The sequence below is a fragment of the Xiphophorus couchianus genome, chromosome 3 (assembly GCF_001444195.1).
Source record: "Xiphophorus couchianus chromosome 3, X_couchianus-1.0, whole genome shotgun sequence".
Classification (NCBI taxonomy): Eukaryota; Metazoa; Chordata; class Actinopteri; order Cyprinodontiformes; family Poeciliidae; genus Xiphophorus; species Xiphophorus couchianus.
In genome coordinates this window covers 3,203,288-3,230,043 of record NC_040230.1, presented here as the reverse complement: position 1 = coordinate 3,230,043, position 26,756 = coordinate 3,203,288, and the positions used below count along the sequence as shown (strand labels likewise).

The 26,756-nt window shown below is 37.2% G+C and overlaps 1 protein-coding gene across 1 annotated transcript; it reads left to right on the top strand.

Moving 5' to 3' along the window:
• The first annotated feature begins 170 nt into the window (after window positions 1–170).
• Window positions 171–19,765, top strand: nagpa (N-acetylglucosamine-1-phosphodiester alpha-N-acetylglucosaminidase). The gene is made up of 12 exons (XM_028013039.1): window positions 171–344; window positions 2,473–2,678; window positions 2,759–3,026; window positions 5,396–5,535; window positions 8,272–8,380; window positions 10,917–11,045; window positions 11,122–11,327; window positions 11,436–11,483; window positions 14,118–14,246; window positions 15,438–15,569; window positions 16,552–16,633; window positions 17,521–19,765. Exons 1-12 carry the CDS (start codon window positions 262–264, stop codon window positions 17,771–17,773), a joined length of 1,785 nt encoding a protein of 594 aa, XP_027868840.1. The 5' UTR covers window positions 171–261; the 3' UTR covers window positions 17,774–19,765.
• Window positions 19,766–26,756: the final 6,991 nt, after the last annotated feature.

Sequence of the window (26,756 nt, the reverse complement as noted above, 5' to 3'; positions counted from 1 at the left end):
CTTTTATTGAGATATGTTGAGATGTTATTTTATATTCTTAATGTTAAACTCAAATAGGGCAATAATCGGCATACATAATTGCATGTTTAGAGATTTAGTTATACAAGAAGACGTGATTTGCCAACACTTTAATCTGGCTTTTATTTTTGCACAGTTATCGGAAGTGTGCCCCACTATTTTTGTCTTTACGTTGTACTTTACCACCACGATGATGTGGACTTCAACAGGAGACCCTAGTTTGACAGGCTAGTTTTCCGCCATATGGCAACAGAGCGGGTGAAATGCTGTTATTCGTGGCTGCTGTTGTGGCTCTGCATCCGGGCGTCCGAGTCCAGAAACACCCGGTAAGACCGCTGGCCTGTTTTAGAGCCTGTTAGCTGTCGTTAGCAGCGTCCGTTGACAGAACTATGTCTACTTTGACCTTATTGAAGTGACGTATGCTTACGTTAAATGTTTTTGGCAAAGATATTTCTAAATTAACACCGAATGTTAATCACCACATACACACACACAAAAAGGAAAACTAACCAGAACTTTGCTCAACAGTTGTTTGATAACAGTTTCTCGTTTTTAACTCTTATTTGAAATGTTGAATTCACAGTAAATCATTAAGCTCAAGGCATTTAGTCTAACGTGACAAATGTAAAAAGCCTGTTAAAAGCTGTATAACACAAGCGCAATGTTTGGTTTTACTAAGGTTTATTTCCATAAAAGTAATACTTGTACGACCCAACTTCAAGTCACAAGGCTCGACGTCACGTTTTAAGGAAGCTGATAGTTTCTGCCGAAATGTTTTCCTAGCTGCATGTTTTAACCACAAGGTGGTGCTGTTAGACCAGATCTAACACGATTCAAATCATAAATTTACACAAGCTTAGAAAAGGTATCAATAGTACATTTGTTTACTCTATTTTAATTTAATTTTATGTGATATTCAAATTAGTTACATAACTGAGAAGTAGGAGAAAAATGGGTTGCAGAAACATAACTGGGGAATGTAGTGAGAAATCCAATACAACGAATTGCCCATACGGGTAAGCCCATCTGTATGTAAATTAATGCCTAATGTATTAATTTAGCAGTTATGTATCTTCTGCTGAATTGTTGTTAAAGGGGAGTAGTTAATAAACACCATTATGAAAAGCAAGCAAAACAAAAAAAAACAAGAATGTCAGAAATGTAACATTTTCATTAAGGGCTAGATTTAAAAAAAGTACTCCGAACTCTTAAGGTGTACAGTTCAATGCCTCATCTGAAAATGGGAAGTGTAAAGCACAACTTCAAACCTGTCAAAACATCTGAGAATCTTTTGACACTATCAGTAGTGCATGCTGCAAAAATGGTCTTTTTGGTTTGCCAAAAGCCATGTGAGAGACACAGCTAGCATGTGAAACACGACGCTCTGGTCAGATGAGACAAAAAGCCTGAACCCAACATCCATACTGTGAAACAGCAGCAGCATCATGCTGTGCAGAATCTGGTCAGAGTTCAATTAGAATAAAATGGGTTTTTTTGTTTTGTTATCTTGTACGAACTTGAAATGTGATTATTTAGCAAAAAAAGGAAGCAAAGAAGTAGAACCACATGCCATAGTTCAAAAATATAATTTTTAGTTGAAAATAATGTAATAGGCTGAAGCTCTTGATTAAATTAAATGTTATCAAGTAATTAAAAAGAAATAATGTTAATAACATAAAATAACATTTAATTTGTTCTTGCAGATCTCAAATTTATCACAAATTGATCCTAATAAGGTCTTAAAAGTATAAAATTAAACTTTTAAAAATTCAGAAACCGTATTAACAGACAAAACCCCTCAAATAGTTATCAATCCAAAACAGAGACAGAATGAATATTTTAGGCTAGAAGCAAAGGGATCGTATAAATATATGGAATATAAATAAAAGCAATACGTAAAAAAGAAGTGGTCTTCAACTGAAAAAAAAACAATAATTTCGGGGGACTTGCATCAGGAACAAAAAAGATGCAACTGTTGCGAGGTTTCCCCCAGAAAACTTGCTAACCTGGTGGTTGGGTGGTAGGACAGTCGTTCATCCAGTGGCCTGTCGTGTTTTTGAGTTAAAAATGTTTAAAGTTCACAGGAAATTTGAAAATATCACTTGATAATTATGTGTTATTGAAAGATTGGAAGATTAATACCTGAACACCAACTATAAATGTCAAATAATACTGAGAAAAAAAACATAGTTCTTTGTGAAAACACATTCCTTCATGTGACGAACAGATTTCTGCAGCAACCGTTTTACACCGGAAATTCATCTCCGAAAACATAGAATTCATAAGTAGATTCAACATTTTTTATTATTATTTAAAACTGGAGGAGTTAGCCCCTTGTCTGATATATTTTACATGGGAAATAAATCAAATTTTCACCTGTTGAACTCTGGGATTTGCAGATATGTTGGTGTTTGTTTCTTTGGCTCTCTTCTAAATAAACGATGTACTTTACAGACGCTCTCTGGACGATGACCTCCTCCAGCCTTACACACAGGGTCACGGCCCCGCCCACTCTCACCGCCACGTCCGGGATTGTCAGGCCCTCATTTATAGCAACACCACCTATGAGAGCTGGCCCTCCCTCAGCCGAAGCAGGCAGCCGGTTGTAGACGCTAACGTGTTTGTGACGGATGTGGAGAAAGGCACCAGATGGGTTCTTGGTAACTAAGAGTGGCATAATTTTTAAAAAAAATCAAAAACTAAAACTATGCAACTTATTTTGCTGGATTTCTGTGTCCAGGTCACATGACTGTGGTCCACGACCCCCTGAAGACGGTGTCTGTGTTGGAACCAGGAGGGCCGGGTGGCTGCAACATGAAGCACAGGGTGTCTGTGGAGGACACGGCTAAAGCTGCAGGGTGCCTTTATGCCCAAAATGGTGGCTTCTTCAACACACAGTCAGGGAGGTGTCTGGGGAACGTGGTGAGCAGTGGCAGGCTGGTGCAGGACAGCGGCGGGCTGCAAAACGCCCAGTTTGGAATAAGGAGGGATGGCACCCTGGTGTTTGGGTAAGAAAACTTGAAGTCGTTGTTTTTGCTTTTAAGGCATTGGCCTGAAACAAGACAGATAAAATCTTGGGGTTTATTTCAGGATTGATTTATTATTAATAAAGGCGAGCTGAAAGTATTAAAACTTTGGTTTTATCATTGTGCACACATAGTGCATAAACTAAAGCTTTAACTAACCAAAATGATTCACTTTTGTTTTTCGTACTGTTGTGGGTCTGATGGCTGTCCCGTATTCAGTTAGTGAAATTAAAAGATTTATTGTCTCCAGTTTGTACTTTTAGTCTGAGCCTTTAGTTCTTGTCTTTCAAATTCAGTTAAAATTAACATTTTGACTGAATGATTCATAAGTCTTTCATTGAGAGTAGGCCCGTTGTGTTAAACAATAAATCAATTAATCGTACGATAAATTAAAACTATCGACGTCATTTTAATTATCAGCTTTATCGTCTCTTCTGGCCTTTTTCTCTTTCTGTTGATGACGCTGAATGAAAAAAGGCTCAACTCCGGTGCTCTCCATTGACCTCTTCCTTCCTCATATCCTTAGTGTAAAGCCCAGCGCACACGACAAGAATCTTAGAGTTGTCGGCCGATCGTCGGTCCATTTTCAAAACCTTAGAGACCACACGTTAGCCGACAGAAATCCTAGGTATAACGGTTCGATCGGATTCGTTCCTGCCGTGTGGTGTCCAACAATGGGCGCAAAATAATGGCTACAAGTTCAGTGAACTAATTTTAAAACCAGGCATTAATCAATGCTTTACTACAATCTACCTGCAATGTATGTGGCTAGTGTCAGTCCTGACTGAATGAAAATCATTATAACCTATTTATGTCACGTTAACGAAGAACAGCTGAAAAGTTACCGGGTTTATCAACTGCGGTAGCAATTTCGCTCCAACTCCTCCTCTTGTCATTTCTATATTCTTTGCATGTTGAATAAACATTAATGTTGTTTCCACATATCATCTCCAATGTTTTGCTGGACTTGGGGTTGTGGGTGTCAGCTGTTTGGGATTCCCCTCTGTAATTTCCCCTCAGAAAGCAGGAGAATCCTTTCTGATTGGCTACCTGTCACATTCAACAAGCTGTTAATGCTAACAGTAGGGGAAAACCCCTGATTTGGATCAGAGTGGCAACGATGATCTACCATAACACACCACACACTACAGAATGATCGGTTACGAAATTTTAAGCGACAATCTTAGAACAACCAGCGTTCTAAGATTGTTGTAAGGGGAAAAGTAGGGGCAAAAAATCGTGTAGTGTGAACTATTGCATCAGGTAGTCGATGTGCCCATTTTCTCTATTTAAATCTAATTATTACTGAAGGGCAACATAATATACAGACTTCATAATCTGCACTCTTTTGGTTGAATGCAGTATTTATTTCTACTTTGGCTTTATGTTGTTTAGTTTTTATTCAAGTGCGTTTTTTGTTAATGGAGCCTAACTGAAGGGCAATATAGTACACAAATTGATTTGGGGTCAAAGTTCAGGTATTATTTGAGGTTTTGAAATGGGAATCTGCTGCTAGCAAGGTTCCCAAACCTTCTGGAAGAAAATGTGCATTATATATTTTTTTGCTTCATATTTAAGCCCATAAACAGTAGATTCCTCTGAACCACTCTGTTTGTCTCCACCTGACTTCCCATGTACAGGATGATCTCTCATCATGCTTGTCTCTGCTGATGGCCTCATTTGGTTATGTAAAGTACATCACAACTTCTGCTGAGTGGTTTTCTGTTAGCGTGTTCATGTAGCCCACAGTTTAACCGGTGACAAGTTCATGTCTGATGACTCAGCGTGGCACCTGTTGTTTATTTTGCTAACTTCAACATGGCTTGACACTTTCCAAAAAAACACACTCGTTTTTCCGTATGGCTACAGCTGATTTTAGCATAAAATCTGGTGGCTACTACAGTAGGATGGAGCAAAAATGCATAACTGAAGCAAAAACGCTGTCATGCTCTCAGAGGTCATCTGTAAACCATTGAGAGGTTTATTTAACTTTTTTGTTTGATAACCGAGGTCACCAATTCCAGGAATTTCTACATGATTCAACGTTTACTTGTGTTAAACAAATATACGAGTGAGGACTTGGGCTTATGTGCTTTAAGAACCCAAACTGAAATGTTATTTAATTAAGAATATAAAATACAGCTTAATCTTCAAATCTGAACCATTTGCATTGTGTTTACTCTGCAAATGGGATATTAACTGACATTTACTTAAATTGGCCTTTTTAGGTAAATCTGTTAGAAACATTTAACCATTTAAACTGAGTGAAAATGGCACTAATGTTGGGGTTTACTGTTCTGGAGGATGCTAAACTGTAAATATATATATATATCTTGTCTTGTGATGTGCAGGTATCTGTCACAGGAAGATGTTTTAGATGAATCCAACCCCTTTGTTCAGTTGGTCAGTGGAGTCATTTGGCTGCTGAGGAACGGCACGATATACATCAATGAGAGTCTGCAGGCGGAGTGCAGTGAGACCCAGGAGACAGGTACGCTCTGGATCTTCAATAAACCGCTCATTAATTTTGGTTCAGACATCAACTCTTAAGATTTGACACAGTTTAACCCAAACCTAATTGAAGCTTAACTCGTGGAATAAAGGCTTTACTGAAAACCATCCAGATTTTCTCTATCTAAATTCAGGAATGCGATTCTTGATCACACTCGGGTGGAAATTAGCACCCGCCACTGGCCAAATGCGGGTAAAAGTATGAAGTGGCGTGTAAATTGGATCAACGCACCCACCACTGTGGCAGGTTGACAATTTGAACAGAAAAAAAATGTACATACTCTATGTGGGGCGGCCCTAGGCTGTTATAATTTAACAACAAAAGTACATGAAATATAATTTTTATCGACTGCGACAGCCCATTGGTTGATTTTATTGATGGACATTGGGCTTATCCAATGAAATCCCTCACTCCGCCCCTCCCCTCTAAGTTTATAAATAGGGTTATTTCAGCTAACCGGAGTCCGAGCAAAGTGAGCGGTTACGAGACCGGGCGAGTTACAAAAACTACAATAACAAAAGCTAAAAAGCACATAAACCCATTCAGAAAAAATTGTCAAACTAACCGATAAGTTTACCACACATTTTTTGACCGCTGGAGCAGATTGAGGAGCAGAAAAGGAGGAGAATTAGCAATTCAGGGGATTTATTATCGTTGGAGGAGGACGATGAGAGAAACGTGACGAGGAGCAGATTAAGGAAGAGTTCAGATTAGCTGCTGCTGCCCAGTTAGGAGTGAAATGTTCATTAAGAGGCAGGAGGGCAGGTGTTAGTAAGTGGGGAAAGCTAACGCTAAGCTAGCAGGCAGACTGAAAAACACTGGGATAACACAGAAATAATGACGGCCATTGAATTAATAATGAACACGTTCTGAGATGTTTTTAGTAAAAATAAGAATTGTTATTTTCAATAGAAATTGTAATAAGTAAGGAAAAACAAATAGAATAGTTAGAAAACAGCTATTGAAACCTTTAAAAAATCACTAGACACATCTTAACTTAGTTGTAACTAAATGTGGAAATGTTCAACATAGGTAATGATTGCAAAAATTTTAGAGTTGTGTAGTTAAGGTTTGCTGTTAGTAATTACTTGAAGTGAACTTATTGCTTTACACCTCTGTTAAGGTGTCCATGCTTTATGTTAAATTAGTCTGTATATGTACATATGTACGGTAAACTTATTGTCAGTAAATTGTATATTTTATATAATTTGCTTGTATAGGCAGGGTTTGTAATCAAAAGAAAAAATCAGTGGCTGATGAAATGTCTGAGTGGCCGGTAAAAAAATTTCTCTACCTGCCACTGTGGCTGGTGGAGAAAAATTTTAATTTCCACCCCTGATCACACTAGTCACGTTTTGGAGAATATCCTCCCTCCGTGTCCAGAATCAGATTCCCTGACCTCAGCTCACCCTAAGCAACTGGATGAGCTCCAGTCCTGCAGTAAATAAACACAGCAGTATCTCAGTTTCTCCGCCTCCCAATGCTTGTATAACACACAAACTCATCTGTGACCTGAAATAAACACTTTGGCGCCACAAAAACACAACACTGTCATGTTTGGTTAGCAGTGGCAGGAGGGCCTGTGTTCCAGCCATCAGCTTTCTAAACAGCAGGCAAGTTTAGGAGCTGATTAAGGCATGAAACTGATCTCTCTGTGATTTCATCAGTGGAATCTTAGCATTATCTTGTGATAGATGGTAAATAATGCATCCATCTTAAGTAAAGATATTGAATGCAGATGTTTTAGTTATATCTTTATGTTTAAAAAATTCACTTCCTGCACAGACCAAACAGACCCTCTGCACTTTATAATCATGTTGCACTGCAAGATGAAGTTGCAGAATGAGTTGAGTTGCAGCCACACTGCTGGTTGGAGAAGTTTTATTTTTACAGAGTAGTCTTTTCCTCGTTATTGTTGACATAGAGACCTATAGGGGCACATCAACCTCTCTTATACCTGGAACATACAGAAACGTACAGCAACTGTCCCACCTCCAGAATCTGGGGTCGTGAGTTTCTTACCAATTTAGTCTCCTGTTTTTCACGATTCCGAGATCATGGAAATTAATGCAAAATCAACTGATCCTAATGCATAATTATGTGTTTACTGCAAGATCTTCACAAAAATTGTCAAAAACATTATGTTTAAGCTAATTCCCACCTGCAGGTGGCATTAATCCTTCTACTACACTACTTCCTCATTCCTAACTTGAGGTCAAGTTATGGTGAGTTATCAATGTGGCAAATTATAAATATTGAGCTATTTATTTTAAAGAAGAGAAATGTTTGTGTCCAAATCTGCCTGAAAGTTATTTTTTTCTCATCTTTGTAGCTTTTGGAAGGGATTTAATGAGGGTAAAAATCTCAAAATTATTTGCAAGTATTTCTAATGTAAAATCTTTTGTGATTTTTTTTTTTCTTTAATTGTAAAATTCAAAAAAACAATTGTGAACTCTTGAAGAAACTGAGAATTGTGTTGCAGTTTTCATAATGGAAACTGTAGGTATAATACAAAAAGTACTTTTAGTCTGACACGTGAGCCTCTTCAGAACATATTCAAGTTTATTGAATATCACTGTGATGAATTGTCCATGTTTTCTCTGCCTTTATTTTAAACATGAAGAGTGCAGGAAAAACATTTGCTTTTTCATTTGGTTTGTTTCACGAAAAAGGCATTTTAATAAAATCAGTGAATGTTTTTCTTCTTCATGTCAGGGTCATTGAAGTATTTTGTGGATGTGGTGTCGGCCAGAACCGCAGTGGGCCACGACAAAGAGGGAAGACTGATCCTCTTTCAAATTGATGGTCAAACAAACCGAAGAGGGTAAGAAAAAAATTAGCTGAAAGACGTTTATGATTGATTGGTGTTCTTCTCTGAACATATAGTTATACTTAAACAGTAGTTGAAATATTGATTAAATGGAAGATGGTGTTTGTAATATTCCACACAATAAATGTGGAATATTCAGCGTCCTTCACAAATGGCCATACTTGCCCTCTCTCCTACAAACTAATCTGCAAAACCTACCTTGAAAAATCGACTTAGTCGGATTATATAAATGCACACTATTAAAAACATTTTTTCTTTATAGCAAGAAAGAAACACAATTAAATTTTATTTCTTATGGTTTTTGAAAAAAGGCATAAAGATTGCAGTAGACTCGGCTGAAAAGCCAAATATTGAGATAATTACTTGAAGTCCTGGCTATTCCATGTGAACCTGTTTGTTTGCAGTGGCAAGGCTTGTTGCTATGTGGTAAAAGTCGACTTTGTCCTGAGTCAAAACAAACAAAAACACTTGGAGTCATTATAATAAAACAGGCTGTTAGTTTAATGAGGTGTTTTACTAGGAAGCTGAATATCTCCAACATGAAGTCATTATATGTGAGAGTCGCAATCAAAATAGGAGAAGGATAATACATAAGGTGTAGATGGTAGTTAAATGCAACAATAAATAATGAGATTATTCATTAATGATGGTGAATCTCAGTCACATCAACAGAACCAGGAGACTTTAAAGAAAAATATTTAGAGACTTCATTAAGGAGATGAACTAACTCAGCAAAGCCTGTTTCTCTTCAACCCTTTTTTCTGGTAATTCCACCAATCAGTTATATGGATTTGACTTCTCTTCACCTTGTGAACCCCCACGTCCCTGCGGACAATCTGAAGATTAATGTTCTGCTGTTAATGATTTAGCTAAGAATAGCACAACACTCTGACATGTCTAAACCTCTGACTTCTGTGTTTTTCTTGTCAATATCAGCCCCCAGCTGATCAATAAAACGTGTTAAAGTCAGGTCGGACCAAACAGACTGACCTTCTGATTTCTACTGGCAATAAAAATATACCGTATGTTGATTGTTATTGTTCACCTAAGTTGATATTTTTTATGGAGGTGGTATGAAGAAGCAAAGACAAGTCATGTACACCTGCAGAGTGTACATGCAGGTGGTTCATTTACTTTATTTTTAAACAATATTACTTCAAAGTATAAGCTGCTTTATTATTGCAAATGTGCACTATTGTCTTAAAATTAAATTAAGTGAAGATTTAAAAATAAATTCTAGTGTGTTTCCTGTCTCTATAAATCAGTGAGTACCAAGTAAGAACCGATAAAACAGCTGAAGCAAACAGTTTTCTCACCGCTGAGTTCTGTCATCTCACCAGAATACAATATGACTTAAAATAATACGAAATCGTACAGCGTGGTTCCCTTAACCATACAACAAATAAACAGAAGAGTTTGATCACATTTTCACAACATAAAATCTGAGTTAACGTGGAGATAAATGATAAACTTTTACTTTAAAGAAGTTGTATGCAAACCTTTGGTCAAGAAGGTCAAAATTATTGAATCAAAATGTCTGAAGGCCAAAAAAAGTTTTTTTTACCATCTAAAATATAGGCTAAGCATGCAATATTTTTATTAACCACACAGACAAATGTTTTGTTGGAAAGGGATATGTAAATAATTATACATACAAATTAAAAAGGGTCTTGCAAGTTTGCCTCATTAAATAAAAATTGTAAAATTTTCTAGGTATAAATTTGAAAAAATAGAACAAAATGAAGTCATTTCTGAGCAATGAAATCAGCATTTAGGTCACTCTTTCTTTGAAAACACTTGCTGTATTTAGCCAAGTTTAATAAATGCATTAAAAACAGATTTGGGTGCAGCAAAGTCAGCTTTAGGGTAGGGCTGTTGTAAAGGAATATTTTAGTAATCGAGTACTCTATAGAATGTTTTTACAATTATCTGAGGAATCGGATAATTCCTTGGATAATTATCCTAAACGCCGCACAATTCAACACCATTTTTTCTCTCTCCCTCTCTCACTTTCGGTTTCTCTCTCTCTCTTTCTGTCTCTGGCTCTCTCTCTTCTACCGTTCGTTCCAGAACCGGGACGACGCTATTCAGACACCACAAAAACTGTCGTAGTCTAACCAATGCACCGCTAAATTCAACAGTCCTTGTTTGTCCCCCAAAACGCCGCACAATTCAACACCATGCTGCTAGCACTTCACAACAACTGATAGGCAGACGTAAGAGCGCTGCCCACCACAAATAACACGGCCAGAACACGGTGCACTACGTGATAAAACATAATTTAACGAAGCTTCGAAGCAGATATATTTTCCTCGAGGAATTTTAATAATCGAGGTCCTCGAATCATTCAAGAAATCGTTTCAGCTCTACCTTAGAGTAAAGGTCACTGAGTAGATGTGATTCTTACAGGAGAATGCAGAAACTATATCTTTTACCTTGTCTGTGATAATTTTGCCCTAATTAAAAATAAAAAATGTTTATTGCCTTTTATTTGTTTCCAGCATTTTAAGTGTATTTCCTGTCCAAACAGGATGAATCTCTGGCAGGTAGCAGAGTTCCTGAAGAAAAACGGAGTGATCAATGCCATTAATTTGGATGGAGGCGGGTCTTCTACCTACGTGGTTAATGGCTCTCTGGCCAGCTACCCCTCTGATCACTGGTGAGCCACTAATCCCCCACATGAATATTTTTGATAGTTCTTCCTTTTCTGATTATTTATTTTTAATCCTTGCCAGCACTTCCGACAGCAGGTGGCGCTGCAGCAGAGACGTTGCCACTGTTCTGTGTGTTCATCAGCGTCTATGCCAGCCGACAAACTGCAGCGAACACGGTGAATGTGTTGATGGGAGCTGCCAGTGTGAGGAGGGCTGGCAGGGTGCAGCCTGTGACACCCTGGTGTGTCAGCCCCCCGCCTGCGGACCCCACGGTTTCTGCACAGCCAGTGAGTGGACTTCTACCTTTATTGCTGCTGCTAAAGTTTCTTCTTCCTGTTTATGGAACATTTTATTTTTCTGCTGTTTCTCCTGACCTCTTTGTCTCTGTGTTGCAGGTGGTTGTATTTGTGATGCTGGATGGAGAGGGACAAACTGCAGTGAAGGTAAAGACAGATCATTTACTAGCACATATCCACTCTGCTTGTAAAATAATTCATACTCTTTGAAAAAAAATTTTTCACATTAAGCCACAAACATCAGTGTATTTCACTGGGATTTAACGTGAAACGCAAACACAATGTGGGCCATTATTGCGAAATGCAATATATTTGAAACATAACAATCAGGCGATTTTTACAAATAAAAATCTGATGTACTTTTTCACGCAGTCTCATTTAACCTAATATGCTGAAATAAAATATGGTGAAACCAAAAGTTGCCTAATTAGTAGTTATTCCTCAGTATAAATGCAACTGTCCAGTTAAGGAGTAATAGGTTGGTTAGAGAACATTGAGTTACTCTGACCTAAACCTTTTGACCTTCATACAAAATGCTGCGTGGTGGAAAACTAAAAACCCCACAGTGAAATATTGGTGTTGTTAGCATCATGCTGCGGGATGGATTTTCTTCAGTAGGGGCAAGGAAAGCTGGTTAGAGTTGAGGGAAAGTGTTTTCACACTTGACAACCAGAATTGCAACATTTTACATTTTTAGCTGCTCCGGTTTGCTCTCACACTGCTCTGTGTCCAACATGCCACACTAATTGAAAAACCTGTTCACCTCCTCGAACCACTGAAGGACACGACGTGAAACCCTTAGAATAAGACATGAGCACAACTCTCCTGTTCACAAAATGTAAATACAAATGGAGTGGCGTCAGATTTTGGTGATTGTAGGATTTCTCTATGTTTTTGGCAAAAGACCACAAGCTTCTCTCCTGCTGGTACTAGACTCTCTAATTTGTTTTGGTTGTATTTACCCAGAATGCCCTGCACTGTAGTCTGCTTCCTGCTTTTGAGCAGTCTCTGGTTTGCTTGGCGTTAACATATGCATTCAATCCTCACCAAAATTCACCTCAATCGATCCAAGTTTGTAGGCAGACTGGAGTTCACTTTTTTGTCCACATTCACAGTTCCCCAAACAAAGCAAACTTTCTAATTAAATAAACTAGAGTTCGATTCAAGTGGACGAAAGAGGGCTGATGTGAATGCACTCTACTGCAGGAGAATCCTGGAGAAAAACCTGATCGACTTTAAAAAACTTGACACTGGTGTGGTGGTTCACCTTCCAGCAGGACAGCAATGCTAAACATGCAGCCAGATCTACAGGGGATGGTTTACAACAAGGCAGATTCTTGGCTTAGAATGGCCTAGTCAAAGTCCAAACCTAAATCCAGTTGGAAATTTGTGACAGAACTTGAAAATAACATCCCTCAGACACTTTCCATCCATTCTGACTGAGCTTTAACTAAACTTATACCACACTTCTCAAAATGTTTGAAAACAGGTTACTCTGAACTTATGAACGACTCTGTTCTTGAGATAGAAATAAAATACAATTAACAAAAAGTGAAAAAAGTTCAAGGAATAATAATATTTTAGGATGGAACCGTAAACCCTACTGTACAAGCATGTCAGTCTCAACTACCCTAAACTTGAAATTTATTGTAGAAGCAAAACTTTCAGAGAACAGTCAATGCAGACTTTTTCAATAGACACAAGTTTGCAGATAATTATGAGATATAAGTTAGTGTCTCATAAATAAGATAATCTTAAATAATAATAACCTTTAATCAAGCTTGTACCTCAGTGACAACACGCCCTTTACCCACATCATTTCTGAAAGATGTACATGAACTCCTCCTGACTTGTTTACAGCAACTTTTATATGTTGTCTTGAAAGATAAGTTTCCAGCTCAGCAGCCATTTATCAGATTTTTTTTTATTGTATTGTTCATAGCCAGGAATTAAAATGAGAGTTTAAACAAGTCAAACTGTGAAACTGTCCTACAGTGAAATCAGATGATTTCAGTTTTTCTGCTAACCTAACTTAGAACTTGCAGACTAATTCAGCACATTAAGTTAAGATTTTATTTGCCTTTCACAACAATAACGTCACACTTTGGGATTGTTGTAGTTATACAATACTGACTTGGTACAATAAAATTTTGTGAGGGCAGTAAAGTGGAGAATTTATGTGAGAAGTTAATTTGCATTTGTAAAGTGTGAAAACAATCTTTCATGGTTTATTTTACTTATTAGTTTTATCTCGGAGTTCTTGTTTGGCGTTGCACGTTATACTACTTATGTAAGAAATTTTGCCCATATTGTACAGTAATTTTATTCTATTTCTAGGTATTTTTATATTCTGTCTGTGCGAGCCTACTTGATTTTATTACCTGTCACTTTGCTGCTGTTGCACAGAACTTTCCCCATTGTGGGACAATAAAGGATATTTCTACTATATTTCTTCTAATTCTGTTTTTCTTAATGTATGAAGGATTGCATCTGCCATACAATGAAACACATTTCCAGAATTGATGTCAGATGTTCACAAACATAAATAGTCTAAAAGAAAAATAAAGGGTCTTTCAGCAGTTTTGTTTTGTTGGCTTGTCCTTTAACGTTATGTTTACCATTATCCATTCTGCAACTACATGATGTGAATATCTGGCTCTGCATTCTGGGAAATAAATGTATTTAGAAAGTGTCAGGATAAGTAGAAATGCTAAAAAAATAAAGTAAAACTCTTTTTCTTTACATGCGTTTAGCTTCTGTCTTTCTTTTTTTTTTTTGAAGCGTGCCTCCCAGGTTTCTACGGCGACGGCTGCACCAAAACCTGCTCTTGTTTTAACAACGGCTCCTGTGATCCTGTCAACGGTCGCTGTGTCTGCCCTCCTGGTTTCCATGGTGACACTTGTGAACAAGGTATAGCTATGTTTCATTTCATATGTAGCTAAGATAAACTCACACTAAATACTTTATCCAGGCAGTAGTGGTTGACTGACCAACCACTACACAAAAAGCCAAATGGATTTTGGCTTTTTGACTTGTTATGATATTACAGAGATTCAACCTTCTGTCATTCAAGGCTCTTTTTTTAGTAAGCGGATAAAAAATGACATGCATAAAAAATTTAATGGCCAAATTGTTAAAGTTTTTTCCGCTCTATAGTGGGAATCACCACAAATTGTCCAAAGCAGGATAAGCACTGCCTCCATGACAGATTCATGAACTTCTGGTGCTTTTCCTTTTTTCTTTTTTTAATACCCTCTGGACTTAAAGCTGATCTGTGTTCCCATTCCAAAAGAAAAAGCTGCTGTAGTTTAAATAGCTAAAAAAAAAGTTCATTCTGGTTCTGAGAAAAAGGGATCACATATATCCAGATAGCAGCAGCTATCCAGATAGCAGCTGTATGTCAAGGAAACATGTTGTTTTACATCATGGACCACGGAGAAGGCTGCTGAAAATATTTGGCTGCTATTATTTTGAAATGCATTGTCTGTAAACATTATTTTGTCATTTTGCAAACATGGTTTAGTTATAGGTCTAAAAATCCAACAATCAGACTCGAGTTTTAACCCGACTTTCAGCCTGTCTGGGTGAACAACTCAAGTCTTTTGTGCTCCATCAAGACTTTAATGGTCTTGTTTTCACTCACAGTTTTTTGACACAATGGCAATGCATTTTGTCACCACTAAATGTAAAAGAAAAAGCTGCTTGTTAAAGGATACTTTCTAGCAAAATTCCCCATATTTCAAAAATATTTTTATTTAATTTATTCATCTGTCCATATTGTGTCTGTAAAGTGGCAGAAAGTAATTTGGTAACGTCTAAGCTTCCTATAATTTGGTTATATTGATGTTAGAGCAGCATTTTTTATTATACTATATATTCCTATTTAAAATATCTTCATTGAGAGCAAAATGAAGCAAAGGCAGATTCCTTGTTCTTGTCACAAACTTGGCAAATGAAGTAGATTATGATTCAAGAAATTCGTTTGAGTAGAAAAAATGTAAATGCAATATTTTATCATAAAACTGCCTGAGATTTTACCATTTTTATACAACTTTTTGTGTCATTCAGATAAAAAAACCTATCTGTGTCTGTTTCTTTCAGCTTGTCCTTTGGGTTTCTTCGGTGCATCCTGCGCTCAGGAGTGTCAATGTGACGACTTGTGCTCATGTGACCCGCAGACAGGAAGCTGTAACACCACATTACCAGTAGACACCACTTATACCTTACACAGAGGTACGTACCCAACTTTATTTTGTGCATGGGACTTTGTGGTTTTCTGCATGTAAACACAACCGTCTGTACTTCATCATCTGCTGCTGGAGTGCAAATTTACCTGTTTAGAAAAATCAGGATGAATAACAGAGTAAAAATGAGCAAAAATCAGCTAAACTGATTTTCTTTTAAATGCATCCAGACTTTTATGTAGTTTATTTGGATATGCATGTTATGTTAAACCGAAGCTAACATTTCATTTTTGAACAAGAAGACAGAAGCATACACCCCTGAATGAAACAGAAACTGCTACCTGAGTCATGTTCTGTCTCTGTTGTTATATAGGTCAGTGGCATCATGGGGTCACATCTCTTACTACAGAGATAGCATGACTGTTAAATAGGAGACAAAGAACATCACAGGGGTGGACATTATCCTGGAAAAAAACAGAATAGAAAGACAAAATGCTCTGAAGTTGGAAGGAAAAAATGCAGTTTTTGATTAATTCAAGATCCAAATATGTTTAAACAGATTTAAAAGAGTTTGAAGCCCGCAGGATTTGCTGGCTCTTCCTTTGGCTACATTCACACATAATTGACTTTTTCATAGCAGTTTGAAAGGCCCAATTTCTATAATTTAATCCCCAGTAAAAATCCAATTTGTGCCACGTCTATATGTTGGACTAAATCTGATACATATCTGATTGTTTTCAAAGCAACTGCAGCCTGAAGATGTCATGTCACATTTTATCCAGCTTTTACGTCAGTGACGTGAAACGTGTCATAATTCTGCACCAGGAGAAGCCAGACACAGTAAATCCAGACGTAAATAATGACTGAAAATTATAATTATGAAAGACGTTTGCGTCAGTAAAGTGCATCACATCACAGTCCCACCACTCTTGGTTCAAACAAACTTCCCTAAAGATGCCACAGTCAGTGCTCCACAAAAGACCATTTCTATTAGTTACTTTCTTTTTGTTAGTTTTTATTTTTCTCTACAGCTGGACACTGCCTGGCCAAGCAGATGCTTACATCCTGGAGACAAGAAGAAGAATCTCACAGAGAGCAGCCTTATCTAACAGAGTAAGGTTTTAAAGGTCAAACCTCTGACCTTTCTTCTCTGCTGTCATTTTTCAGTGAACATAATAGAAACATAATGTCCTCTCAAAAAAAAAGAACTTTAGTGTTTCCACTTAAACATAACATTGAACTTTTGTAAAGTTAACAATAAGAAATAAAAGTAAACAAATGTGTTCAAACAAGTCTCAGTGGTTATAAAAGATAATAGTTTTTTTCCAGTGTCACTAGGAAATTGTAAGTTAATTTTAAACTGAAGCATTTCTTTGGAAATAAAAACATCAGAGAAAATTTAAGGGACAGTTTTAAAGTCTTCATTCTGCTGTCTACTCTAGTCATAAATCCGGTAAAAAGAAGAAGATCAAGATGTTTTGATAAATGAGAAAAGAAAATCACACTGAAAGTCTAACACACTGGCAGTGGCTTGATGTTTGGACTGTTTTACTGCTTTTGCATCTGAAAACAGGGAATAATGCAGAAGGACAACAGTGTAAAAATAGGCTCAAAATAAAAACAAATTAGAAAATGACCTAATAAAAGTCTGGATTTAAATTGTGAAATGATTTACATCCTGTGGAAAACAGACCAAATCATGGAATTCAATAAACAATTGACCAAAGTGTTTTTAGATAGTTTACAGAGAGGTTTACAGTGAATGAGACTGTGTTGGCTGCTGCAGCTTCCTGTCCATTTGTGTCATGTGACCCAAACGCAATCTGGTGAAAACCTATTCAGAAACTATTTCGTACAAAATAAGTTGTTGGGGGGTTTTTTGGTGCTTTTTCAACATTTCAGTGCCTGGGCTTTTAAAAACATCCTTCCTCTTTTTCAGGTTAAGTTAATTTATTGAGAGTAGTGTCATGAAATTGATGTAATTCCTGCTTTTTTCCCAGGCAATCATGGCTGATCACCACCCTGGTCCTCTCTTGTCTCCTGTTGGCCAGCCTGATCGTCTCATGTCACCAGGTGTGCCGCAGATCAGTGACATCGCGCTTCCCTGAGCGCCAGGATTATTCCTACGTCCCTCTACAGGACATCAACGGAGCCCCTTCATGCTCCGCAAAAACTAGGAAGGGCAGCTTGGGAGTGGAGGACTCTGATTCCCAGGATGAAATCTGGTCTCCGTCACACTCAGGGAGGTTGTAGCTGCCTGGAAGATCAAGGATGAGCAGTGAGAGCACTGTTATTGCACAAAAACACTCACTTCACGTTCTGCCACTAATATGGGAATGCTGATGTGAAACACGACAAAGCCCAAAAGTTTTACAACATTCCTCACATTGAACATATCATCAGATTTTCCCAAAGTCTTTTGGCAGCTTTTCAGACGTTTGCTCAGGATTTTTGTTTCAAGTTGAGTTGTTTCAACCTGAAAAAGAATAGAAAGTGACAAAAGCTTGGTTTTTGTTTTGTCTGTAATCTTTCAGCTCCAGGTAGGATAACGTTAACTCTCTTTAAAACTGAAAGCATGAGGTCTAACCTGTACAGACGGATGCTAACGTCTCGTCCTCTTCCTCAGCTTTCATCACACAAGCAGTAAATTACTTCCTTACTAGAGTCTAACCTAGAACAGGATGTACTAATAGTAAAATAGATACTCTGTTAATACCTGTATTTTTACTGGCAGTCAGATGTTTACATGCCTTTAAAATTGCTTCAAGGTCTTAAAAGTGTTTTACAAATTTTCTTAAAATACCTGCCATGTTTTTTGCTTTGTTTTTTTTCTTTATACCGGCAGTTTTTTACAGTAATTGCAGATTATTTTTATGTTCCTAAAGTAACATATGAATGAACTTAAAATGTTTAAATTTTCAATATTTTATACTTCCAGGAAACAAAAAAAAAGTTTTTTTCCAAACTTTGGGCCCTTTGTATAGATTGGAAATTACTATATATTTAAGATTACAATGCACAAAAATGTTTTATAAGTTGGAACTTTTTCCTGTTTGATCAGATAAACTTTTATCTAAAAGACAATAATGTACGAAGCAAACCATGTTCAAAGTACAGCCATAAGTTATTATTATGTTCAGCAAATAAGTAAAGTATTCGGTTTTCCTCTCAAATATTTGCTCAGTTTGAACTCTCAGGTGAAGTCTGTTCTTGCTAGATGGAAGCTAGTTTATGAAGCCAAAGAGCAAAATAAGGAATAGGTACTTTGATAACATCAGATTGTGAAAGTTTACCAAGGACAATCTATTGTCACCATGTTGCTCACATCTAATTTGAAACTCTAAAGCAGAGGTCTACCACAGATACTATCCTACAACGTAGGCTATGTTCAAACAGCAGATCTTGATCCTCAATTCAGATTTGTTCGGTGCAATACGATTTTTTCTTCTTTTTTTTGCGTGGTCGTTCATACTACTAAATGATGCAACCGCAGTGAAACTGGACTGGACTGCTCCTTGTATAAAACCAAAGTGTCCTAGTGTTTTCAAAAGTTAATATAATATGAAAGTTACTTGACATGTTGAGTGTTGGTAGGCGAGAGTTCTGGGTTCATTTCTTTGCTAGTAGTAAGAAGCAAAGTATAGCAAATCTAAGATAATTTTTACAGATTTCCCATTGATGCAAGGAAATCAATTTCAACAATCACGTTTGCTACCAGGAGAGATAATCTGAAAATTAACAAACATTTTTTTATTACGTTTCTGCCCTGAATGAAACAAAAGCGTAAGTTCTGGCTCTTAGGAAGATGATGTTACCTGCATTGGTTTCATGCGTTAAACATCAGATAAAATTTTAAATCTAATTTATTTGTAAAGGAACTATTAAAAAAATGTCCCAGTGTCATAAAAAAGCTGTAAAAAACATAACAAATGTGAAAATAATAAAGTGTTAAGGAAGGAAACAAGGATAATAATTCTTTATCATCTAATTTTGAACCAGTAATTTTGCATTTTTTAATTTCTGCCTGTTAAATTATTTTACCCTGAACCAAAGCGAGGAAAATGCACTGAAATGATTCATACGTATTAATCTTCAGGTTATGTCTCTGTTATTTGTTATATGTTAAATAATCTGTAGGCTGCTGAGCAACATGAGTTAAGAATGTACTGGGTCAGGTTGAGGTCATGGTGTCACCAGAAACCCCCATTAATTTTAATATTTAATAAAACATGTCTGAGGTCATTGTGTTGTCGTCTTCCAGACTGCTTCATCTGGAGCAATCTTACACCCTCCAACACCATCATGTTACCATGGCGATTCTCCACTCTGCAAACATTTAATTGTACGCTGAACTTTCACCCACAAGCGACTGGAGCCTTAGAGCTATTTCTGCCAAGTGCCATTGCTCTGGAGCATTTATTTAACCTCTGACCATGACTATGGACTGCACACGCAACACTAGATATCTATGTAAAAGTTGGATTTGTTTATTTTTATACTAAAAACAAAACATTTTATGACATTTGACCTAATTTGGCAAAGAAAATGAATGTAAAGATCTTTAAAGTTAACCTGTCCTAATTTTTATGTTCCAATTTAACTGATTTTTGGTCACAGATCTTTAAAATAAAAAAAATTTAACAGTTGGGTTTCAGTCTCTTTCCCCTGACAAAGTTTAAAGCTTAGAAATCCATGCATGAAAGAACCAGTACTGCAGGTATTCTCCCCTGCTGTCTGCCCCACTTCCTGCATGCAAACATCCACCATAAAGTATTAATCTGTCTGAACCGGTCGTCCTGCAGCTCAACTATGCAGGAGGAGCTGAAGAATGTTGTCACGTTCCACCTTTTCTTCATCACATTTCTGTTTATTTATTAAAAACAAGGCATTATTTTCAGATTACAACTTCTGTTTTGTAGATTTCCCTATTTCAGCTTATATTACCTTGTTTTTTGCATTATATCTGCTTATACATCAGCTGACATGATGAAAACAATCTTGGACATATTCCTCAAAAGATGTTTGGTGGCTTTTAAAGTTTTCTCTGCCGCCCTTTAGAGGAATTTATTTGCTCTGTCTCTTTAAAAGCTCGCAGGCGGCCTTGTGCTGCATCATAGTTTTGTAGACTGGGGGGCAACTTTGTCCTGTTGCCAGCAATTTTTCACGTGTGGGTATGTACATCATACTGCCGACACCATGCTTTATGTCTTAATTGCATGTTGGCTTTGGCACTTCTGGCAAAATTCAAGCCGAACCTTGTTTGTATCAAACTAAAAAAAAACTTACAAGATGTATCACATGCAAGATCATTTGTACTCGAAGTTTAATTTATTTGCTTTTGTTAATAATAGCAAATAATAATAACTATAACTATTAACGTTGCCGCACAGTGGCGCAGTTGGTAGCACTGTTGCCTTGCAGCAAGAAGGTCCTGGGTTCGATTCCCGGCCGGGGTCTTTCTGCGTGGAGTTTGCATGTTCTCCCTGTGCATGCGTGGGTTCTCTCCGGGTACTCCGGCTTCCTCCCACAGTCCAAAAACATGACTGTCAGGTCAATTGGTTTCTCTAAATTCTCCCTAGGTGTGAGTGTGTGTGTGAATGGTTGTTTGTCCTGTATGTCTCTGTGTTGCCCTGCGACAGACTGGCGACCTGTCCAGGGTGTACCCCGCCTCCCGCCTGGAACGTAGCTGGGGATAGGCACCAGCTACCCTCCCGACCCCATTAGGGACAAGGGTGAACAGAAATTGGATGGATGGATGGATGAACTATTAACGTTGTTTTGAAAAGCCAAGCAAATCAAAGCAGTTTTTATAGATTAAAAAAATGGAAAAAACTATATTAAAACAAATAGAGCTAAAAAAAATGTCCTTCTGGCTCCAACTTTGTTGATTTAGGTTGCAAAGTTGGAGAACATAGGGAAGAAATGTATACTTGATCCCACTCATTTTCCTAAAAGTTATCAGTTATTAAATCTGTTATTATATTGTGAATGTCCTCTTCCTCTTTCTCTTATTAAAATCATATATTTGTTGTTCAGAATCATCTTTATATTTGGATTTCCACTCTGAACTCAAACTATTCCACAACCAGAATAATTTTTATGTTGTTCTATTTTTTAAGTGAAGCAAGACTCATTGCATGATTTTATTAAGACATGAAGTGAATTTAGAACATATATTTAGGTACTACTTCAGCATCAGCAGGTGATAACCCAAGATCAGTCAGGTTGGATGAGAAGGTGTGTGAAAAAATTTCTGTTGGATTTAGGACTGGACTTTGACTAGGCAATTCTATGAAGATGTGCTTTGCTTGCTTTGCTTCTTCTCTAATGCAGAAAAACTATTTTCTTCAAAGAACTCATTTCAGCACAGTAAGCAATGTTTCATTCCAAAAACCTGACAGTATCCCGGGTCAAAAGAAACTGAGCATTGGGGGGAAAAACATGTGGATCTAATTAAATAAAGACACTTTATTCCAGATCTTTTCCCTCTAATTCTAGATGTTATTTTCCAGTTTGTATGTCGTCCATCATTTTTCTTTTGATTGAAGTTAATGTTTCCCTCTTTCTCAGTGCTTACTCCGATGGAAATTTTTGGTTTGGCTCAGCCAAAAAAAGCATCCTGAATAAGTGTTTCCTATTGTTTGAACTTTTTTTGCAGAGCTGCTGCTTCTTTATTTCAATCTGAAACTTTTCTTGTCTAACGTTTTTCTAATTTAATTGTAGGCAGTTAATTTTTTTCCCCACATTCAGCTTTGCCTTCTCCTGAATCAACTTAGCGGAAACAGCCTGTGTTTTATAACCTTCTATTATTAACTTGCTATATGAGCCACAGGAAAACAGTACAGCCAGCAGAGAGCGAACAGAGAAAAATGACTGACAGAGCGAGAGCCAATGGCGTCGCTGAATCGCTCTGCCCTCTGTCTGCTCAGCTCAGCTGATGCAACTCAAGGAACAGATGACGTTTTCTGCTTTCCCTCCAGACTTTCCAGGCTAAGGTGAAAGGATTTTCCTCTTCATACTGGAGTAAAAATAGATCTGATGAAAAGTTGGAAGTTTTTGAATTTCCCAAAGGTCCAGCTTTTGCGCCGTCTGTTTCAGATATCAGCTCATCAAACCTCCGCCTTTCACTGCACATGTTTTCTGGGTGTGCTCTTGCACTTCTGGGCCTGTGTGTCAACGCTTATCGTGACTTCAAGTGACACTCCACCCAAAATCCGTCTGCTATCAAACACTCAAAACACTCGACTCCTGGAGTTGTCTTATTTTCCAAAACAATGGGGAACCTTATGTTTATCCAGCTACTCTGATAAGAACAATGCAGTTTTTCCCTATCTGCGAATCAGTACAAATTCGGCGTAGAAGTAGTTATCTATTTTTATGCCTCAAAGAAGTGAACAAATTCAAACAAAATGTACATTTTATGATCCATTTAGTCACAGATGGGGGCAATTGAGGGCTGAACACCAATTAAAAGGCAATTACCCTTTTAACTTTTAAAGAAATTAACCCTAAAACCTTTATAACAAGAACCACCTCAACAAACAAAATTCTTTCTAAGTACCTTCCTTATTAAAAACAGTTCAAAACTTCACACCACCGGTACAAGTTTAATAATCTTTATTGTCCACATCAGATCTGTAGTGAAACTGAGCAAGTCTCCATGACAAAACTGAGTTTTCAGAAGCACTGCAGAATTATTGTTCATCATTTAAGGTCAGAGGTCATTAAACAACAATACGATTAGGCAAAAATAGTATCCATGAGAGAAATCCAAGGTCAAAAGAACACAAAGAGCCATCCCACATTTGCAAAAAACAGCTTGATAAACCCCAAAACTTTTAGGAAAAAGTTCTGCTGACTGATGAAACAAAAGTGGACATTTTTGAACATTCTGCATTACATTACATTCAGAACAGCATTAGGCTGATTTACAAATATGGTGGTATTGTAGTGGGCTGGAGCTGCTTTGCTTCTTCGGGAAAAGGACATCTTCCTTTCACCAGGACGTCTGACAACCTTAGTTTGAGAAGTGTTGGTATCAATTTACTTGGGCATGCCAGTAAAGTTTGAGCACCAAATAAACATTCTCTGGCGCCTTTTTATATCAATAACAAGCAAATGTTACTTTTAGATGACCACTATTAGACAAACATTTTCCCGGCATACCCCCCGTGACTCATCAGTGAAGAGTTGTTGATCTCTCTATCTGCCCATGGTGAACAGAGTTGCGCAACCCAGACTTTAAACATTAGCCATGTTACATAAGGCGAAGCAGAAGGTGCGCAACTCTGCGTTGTTGTGACGGATGAATGCAAGTTCTTTTATGTAGGTTTTATTTCTCATGACACAGATAGTTGTTTCTTGTCAGAACATTGATTTACTTACATTTCCTGGAGCTGCAATGATCCAAACCTTATAGGAAACCAAGAATTTTATGTTTTTCTTCATGGGATGTTTGTTGTGTCAATGAGGACAAGGGTTTCCACACATGGTCAGACGTTGCTTATTTCATTAGATAATAATTGAAAAGAAATACTTAGTAGAGAACAAACAGATCGTAAAAGTACATGAGTCATTGCCCAATCACTGACATTTTCATTTTTAAGATTGTATCTTCTGCTTAAGAATATCTCTCTACTTTGTTATCCCTTAAACTCTAAGGAAGTTTGCTGGACTTTAGAAAAAGTCCAGCAAACTTTCTTTTAAGTTAGCTGGAGAGGTGACAAACAAAGGCAATAATCTTATGTTTTTGTTCATGGAACGTTTGTCTTGATGAGGAGCAAAGGTTTCCACACATGGTCAGACGTTGCTTGTTTCATTAGATCATAATAGAAAAGAAGCACTTACCAGGGAACAAACAGATCATAAAAGTGAATCATTTCCCAATTTTTGACATTTCTGCCTTTAATGTTGTATCTTCTGTCTAAGAGAACCTCTTAAGTTTGTTATCTCTGAAACCTGAGGAAGTTACCTGGACTTAAGTCCAGTAATTTTCTTGTAATTTCTTGAAAATTACTTTTCTTGTAGTTTACATCACAAGAAAAGTGATGTACAATTTTAATCCTTGGGAACTATTTTTACAGACAGATTAGTTGGTCATGTTCAGGTAGCTGGACAGTGTGTGTGGATGAGTCAAAGGGTTGAGTGGGTTGGGTGTTCAATGCCGTCTTAACAATAACCTTTATGACTCACAGGGACAAAATGTACTAGAACCTGCTGGAGGGGTATATAGGATTTCAGAGAACTCAACAAACATTGATGAAGCAGAATTTCAAGCCGTATTATTATCTAAGGACTACAGACTTAGGAAGGAACTAAAGAATCTGGAATAAAGTTCATTGCTTTAGAGCAATGTGCTGTGGTTCCCTTTAAGACAAGATATGGTTATAGAGAAGTATTGTTATTTTTTCACACTCAATGCCATATGTCAGCATAAGGTCCAGTGTATGATGACAGGAGTGTGTAGGTCTGTGGATTAGGAGCAAGACTTGTGCTTCTTCATGTCCTTATGGGGCATTCAAAAGTCTTCAATTTCAAATGTTTAGTTTATTACTTACAGATATTTTATGCAACGTTGTGAAATATCTTTACAGTGATGATGTAACACTGGAAAACAAAAAAACACCAAAGGTAATGAGCAGTGGGGCACATCTTATCAGTGTTTTGGTGCTATGAGAGGACAGGTGTTCCTTATTTAGCAATGGAAAAATGTGGGATAAATAGCTTTTCCTCTGTCCTGCCTAAGCAGCGTGGGATAATTTTTCCACATGGATGTTTTTGCAGAAGTTTCTGTTTTGTTAGCTGGAAAAATTCACATCGCTGATGTACAACAGAACACCTGCATCCCAATCTGTAACATTATGACCCATAAAGTTGAATGGAGAGATGCAAAACAACCCTAGAGTTGTGCAATCCCAACCCTAAAAGATGTAAAATACAGGCATTACAAAGCAAAAAAAAAAAAAAAGAGGAGAAAGCTGTTTAGCTTCCCGTTATGTAAAGTGATATATCAGCTCAAAAATGTTTTTTAAATATGTCTTTAGCAGCTTTTGACATCTAGAGACTGAAATTTCTGCCTATCGTTCTTTGTAAAATCTCAAGTCAGATTGGACAAAGAACATCTGTGAAAATATTGTTTTCAAGTTTTCTCCCAGATTCTCATTTTGGATTTAGGTCTGGACTTTGACTGGGTCATTCTAATACATCTACATTCTTCGATCGAAGCCATTAGGTTGTAGCTCTGGTTGCATGTTCAGAGTCGTCGTCCTGCTGGAAGGTGAACGCCTCAGTCTCAAATCTTTTTCAGTCTAAAGCAGAGTTGTCCAAACTTTTTGTCACATGGCCTAAAATCATCAAGTCAAAAGTACTAACAGGTCAAGAAAATACTTTGGTTTGTAGAGCTCATTCAGATTTCCAAAACCTTTTTTCCTGGCATGTCTGTTGTGTTTATAGATGTCCATGTAGTTATTTTTTCAGTAATGTCGTCTAATAAATCTTTGAGGTTTTCCTCACATGTCCCATCGGGAAGGCATTCCCATTGTTTCCCCTTTGGCCTGGAAATCATTTGAGAATCCCATAAAACAGGGGAAGAAATAAGTACATTTCCACAAAACAATCTCAGAAATTTTCTTTACATTTTTTTTTAAATGTGCTTGAATTTTTTTTTTTATTTTCATATTAATTTAAAAATTTCTAGAAAAGAAATTGCCACATTTTTTCCAGAAAATATCTGAATTTTTTGGCAATAATTTATTCCTCCAATTTTATGTATTTATTTTCCATCTGCAAAGTCCCTAAAACGCCTTCATACATAATGTCCCTTAATAACTTTATCTAAAAATGATAAAGAGCCCAATTAAATGAAGATGTAACAAATGCAATAAATCGTCAAAAATACTCAAGCATATGCATGTTTTAGCAGTTTTTCACTTTGTTCTTATAACAATTTAATTAATGTTCCACACAATTGCGGCGCCACGCCAGCTTTATTTGGCTGGACTGAAGTCCATTCTTTAAACTGTAAATAACTAAAACTATGTGGTACACTACTTTTATGCTGTCTTATGATACTGCAGCAGTAAGAGTTTGATATGTTGGGTGGATGCTAATAAAACAGGAAGCTCTGCAGCTTAACCCGGATGCAGGTCTGTTTATGTAACATTTGCCTGTTTTAGGGAGGGAAAGCAACATTTCTGCTCCCTTCAGCTGAGCGCTTTGCCCAGTCATGTCCCTTTTT

Bases quoted from the DNA above. Each gene is read 5' to 3' on its own strand.
- nagpa (XM_028013039.1), top strand. From the start codon at position 262: ATGGCAACAGAGCGGGTGAAATGCTGTTATTCGTGGCTGCTGTTGTGG. The intron at 5,536-8,271 runs GTACGCTCTGGA...TCTTCATGTCAG, and splicing joins CAGTGAGACCCAGGAGACAG to GGTCATTGAAGTATTTTGTG. The intron at 8,381-10,916 runs GTAAGAAAAAAA...CTGTCCAAACAG, and splicing joins GGTCAAACAAACCGAAGAGG to GATGAATCTCTGGCAGGTAG.